The 4,521-nt window shown below is 34.2% G+C and overlaps 1 protein-coding gene across 3 annotated transcripts in view; it reads left to right on the plus strand.

The window, feature by feature from the left end:
* Positions 1-224: 224 nt before the first annotated feature.
* The window catches only part of LOC122258923 (vacuolar protein sorting-associated protein 33B), a 13,426-nt gene continuing 9,129 nt past the window's right edge, over positions 225-4,521 (plus strand). The window contains exons 1-3 of one of the 3 annotated variants that reach the window (XM_043025213.2): positions 225-363; positions 2,192-2,540; positions 3,366-3,518. In XM_043025213.2, the coding sequence (XP_042881147.2) occupies positions 2,377-2,540; positions 3,366-3,518 (317 nt within the window). In that variant the 5' untranslated portion in view covers positions 225-363; positions 2,192-2,376. Of the gene's footprint in view, positions 364-711; positions 758-2,191; positions 2,541-3,365; positions 3,519-4,521 lie in introns of those variants that run through there. The other 2 variants (XM_043025216.2, XM_043025214.2) reach the window with 2 other exon arrangements.

Consider the following 4,521-nt stretch of genomic DNA (forward strand, 5'->3'; position numbering starts at 1 on the left):
TCTCCTTTATTTACATTCATTGAGTTGGATTCACTCCCTCTTTAATTCATATGAGCTTCAAATGTAGTGATTTATATTTACGTAAACACTAAAGATATAGATATATATGCATTTTTGTGCTTTATGTTTACATTGGCGAAGACTGAAATTTTGTTTATACGTTTGGCACCGTCGCATCCGAATCCTCTCGGCCGATTTCCTTATTAATGGATTTTATTTCACCGCAAAATTACACGCCAGTCTCCATGATCTTACTGTCAGAATACGAGAGCATGGTCTTCACTGTTAGACAGAGAAATTAATTTGCAAAACCCTTACATAACAATGACGCAGGAAGCGATTGTCACGTCTCTGGGAGCAAAGGTATCCTTGGGATTTGGTCGTGCTTTTAGCATTATTATTTTCTAAATAAGGAAGGCAGGATAAGAATTTTATCGCAAGATAACGTTACACACTTATTACTCTAATGGACTAAACACATGATATTGGTGATAATGGGAAGAATGTTTGATCTTATTAAAATATAGGGCAAACTATCCCTTTTAGACATCTTAAAAGCGTACTATTTGCGATTGTATGAATAAAAACATATGATTAGAAATCTAAATATTGCAAAAAAAAAAATAGCAAGTCAAAATTATCAAGTTTATAAAGCGAGAAATGAAGTATTATACTTTTCCAAGAGATAACCTGAAAGAATAATCCGAATCGCAAAATCAGCTGTTCAATGTCAACAAAAACAAGAACTTCTCTGTTGGTCTGAAGACATTTAATTTTCATTACATATTCACTTTTTGTGTTTGTTTTCTCTACTTAAAAGAAGTTCAGATGATAATATAAATTTTGAAATGATTAGCAGATCGAGGTTAATAGAGATGATGTCGCCATTAAAAGTTATATAACGTAATATGGTAGCGAGAGAGGTGTGGTCATTACAGTCATTTGAAAGGTTATAAAACTGACTAGACATTACCATAGGCCCTACGCATACGTTCTAAAGTTTATTTAAATTAATTATAAGCCCATTAATTATGAGATGTTAGCTGGATTTGAATTGATTACTACCAGCACTTGTTCATCTGATATCCTTATTATTAATAATACCATCATAATTTGAATGAGTGTGCCCTTATATTGTAGCTGTACTTAAATTACATTAAGATTTTCATTTGATTTTATGCTTATGTTGAAATATGATCCTCAAGATTGGCGTCAACTGGAAATATCCCAGACTCCAGGACATGTTAAATTCCACCAATATTTCAGGTGTGCATAAGCCAAAAGCACAGCGTACATTTAAATATTTGATATATTTTCCCTTTCACACAACCTTATGAAACTAGGTTGATAGTATATGTAGTTGACAGAATAAGTAATACAAAATTATCATTAAGAGCATTATCTTTGCAAACGGTTAATGATAGTTTTGCTATTGTAAAAAATAGTGGTTAGCACTGACAAAATTTTTGGGGAGAACATTGTACAATTGCCTTTGCCATAGTCAGTATAACTGACATTTATTTTATTTAAATGTTTCTTAATAGTGCAATAGATAATAGTATTACATAGCTACCATACTTTTGCCAGATAAATGTTTAGAAGATGCCCATGTAATCATCATAGGCCAATCTGCATGGTCTCCACAATCTTCATTGCTACAGCAAAGGCTAATAACATGGGTATTCTTGTGAGATAGAGCTTGTAAAACTCCCCTACCGGTATTATCAAATAAGGAAGTAGGCCAAGCTCTATCATGTGTTAAAATACATGATTTTTTTTAGTGTTTGCTCAAGGTTAGAGGCTGCATCAGTCACTTGACACTGCACTGCTGTTAAATGGACTTCAGATTGCCGGCCATCTATCACAGATGACAGCATGTTCTAAGTGGATGTAGATAGAACACATGAATATATAATATGTATTTTGAAGGAATGATATTCACAGGACTTAGATTGCAATGCCAATTTATTTTCTCTATACCACTGATAGTTCTGTCATTTTGTTTTGGAGACAGTGTGAAGAATAAACTATGAAATAGATCATATATTTTTAAGAAATGGAGATGTTTCTTTCTTTATGATTATCATGGTTATCAGTGTTTTTATAAACTCCAGGTGCACTGAGGACAATGAAAAGTCTTAAAGTAGTGGCAGTACTTCCAAACTCTGATGGTTATATATTTTTCTTCCAGTTATGTGTGAAGACATAATAAAAATCCAAAGCTGTCTTAGATACAGAAGCCGTTTTAGGACTGAAAGACCCATTGAAGAAGCGTGACTTGTAATGACGATCACAAACAGAACCTCAAATTCTTCCATTCCACACATAAAAGCTCCCACAGAAGTTAACTGAAGTCCACGGTAAAAGTCCGAGGAAATGTCCCGCATGGGGAGCCTTGGCCTAGACCTGGAGATCCTGCGCCGCCTTAACCGGGATCGGTTGGTGCGGGTGCTCGAGGATGCACCAGGATCTAAGGACCTGGTGATTGACGGTGACCTTCTTAAGATGCTTGACCGCATCGCTGGGGCCACCCTGCTCAGGTGAGTTAGGCCTGTGAGAGTATGGAGGTTGTCGGGGTAGGGGGCAAGGGAGGGAGCTAGGGGAAATGTGGCCTCTTGTTTTTGCTCTTTTTGAGGTGACTTAAGATGGCATTTGGTTTTATTTAATGTAGATGATATGATAATGGATGTGGATAGTTTCTTTTTTATCACTGATATGCAGAAGCAAAATAATATTATTCTAGTTTTAAGTTCCTATAGTTTATATAGTAGATCATTAAAAAATATGAGAGATTTGAATAAGAGATATGGCAGAGTTAATGACTGATAAACAATCAGATCTTAACTATATAATTATAATACAAAACAAATAAGATATAGTCATTAATAGGAAATGAAAGTGAATAATAAACTTCAAAGAAAGAAAAGCATGTAAACAAAAAATCAACTTGATCCTTTTTTTACTTTATGTTTACTAAATCATCCATCTTCCTCTTCTCCACTCTTTGTCCCTTCCCCTTCTAACTGTCTTCATCCCTCCTACCTGACCCACTTGTCTCTCTCCTCCTCCTATCCTCCTTTCTATGTTTTCTTCATCCTTCCTTTGCCCCCTTCATTTCTCTCCCTTTCCCCTTTTTCCTCTTACCTCTCTCTCTCTCTTTTATCCTTCCCTCCCTTCTCCCTCCATCCCACCCATCCTTCTCATTCTTACTCTCTCTCTTTTCCCTTTTCCACCCCCCCACCCTTATCCCTTCTCAATCAACCCCCACCCTCATCCTTCCCCATTCACCCCTGACCTCACCCCCAACCTACACACACCCATCCTTATCCTATCCTATCTGCATCCCCCCCCCCCCATACACACAGGAGTCATGGCGTGGAAAAGATGCACAAGTTGCAGCGCGTTCCACCCCCAGTGCAGAGTGGGCAGCGTGTATACATCGTACGGCCTGCCCTCGTCACCCTCAAGTACATTGCAGATCACGTGCACGAGGACGCCAGAACACACCCTGATTTGAGGTTAATTTCTTGATGGGGGTTGTGGGAGAGGGTGGGGGAGGGGTTGTGGGTGGGTATGGAGGGTTGAGTGGCAGGTGTTGTGTGAGCTTTGGGGATGGGGGGGAGGTTGACTTTTGCAAGGAGAGTGGTGATTGGTCGAGGGGATGTGGGGGAGAAATTGTAATTGGTTGGTTGGTTGGTTTTGCAAAGCTTGTGATTGGACCATTGGGTTTGTATTAAAGGTTGTAAGTGGTTGATAGATTTTAATATGAAACTTCTAAATGGTTGGTTGGCTGCTATTGGTTGATAGATTGCTTGATTGATTTTATCTTTTTTTTTAAGTTGTAATTAATATATTTTACATATATGTGTTTATGAGGGGATGTATTGCATTGTATGTGATTTATTTATAATATATATATATATATATATATATAATATATATATATATATATATTATATATATATATATATATATATATATATATATATATATATATATATATATTATATATAATATATATATATATATAATTATATTATATATATATATATATATATATATATATATATATATATATATAATGTATATTATATATATATATATATAATATATATATATATATATATATATATATTTATATATATATATATATATTAAATATATATATGTATATATATATTTATATACATATATATATACATATATATATATAAAAATGTATTTATATATATTTATATATATATATAAAAATGTATTTATATATATTTATATATATATATAAAAATGTATTTATATATATTTATATATATATATATAATTATATATATAATTATATGACCAAAGCCTTTTTAGTGTACCAGTTGTAGTGCCTATTGCCTCCCAGGCAACAAATGCAGCTCCTCTATTTTGTTTGCTTTTTGGATTTTGTCTTTTTGGTCCATCCACTAGTTCCCTGCATGCTGATTGTATTGCTATCATAGTAACTATGGCATCAAAAACCTGTGATTATAATAAAACTGG

The sequence above is a fragment of the Penaeus japonicus genome, unplaced genomic scaffold (genome assembly GCF_977035675.1).
Source record: "Penaeus japonicus unplaced genomic scaffold, GWHDUDI00000001_assembly GWHDUDI00000025, whole genome shotgun sequence".
Lineage (NCBI taxonomy): Eukaryota > Metazoa > Arthropoda > Malacostraca > Decapoda > Penaeidae > Penaeus > Penaeus japonicus.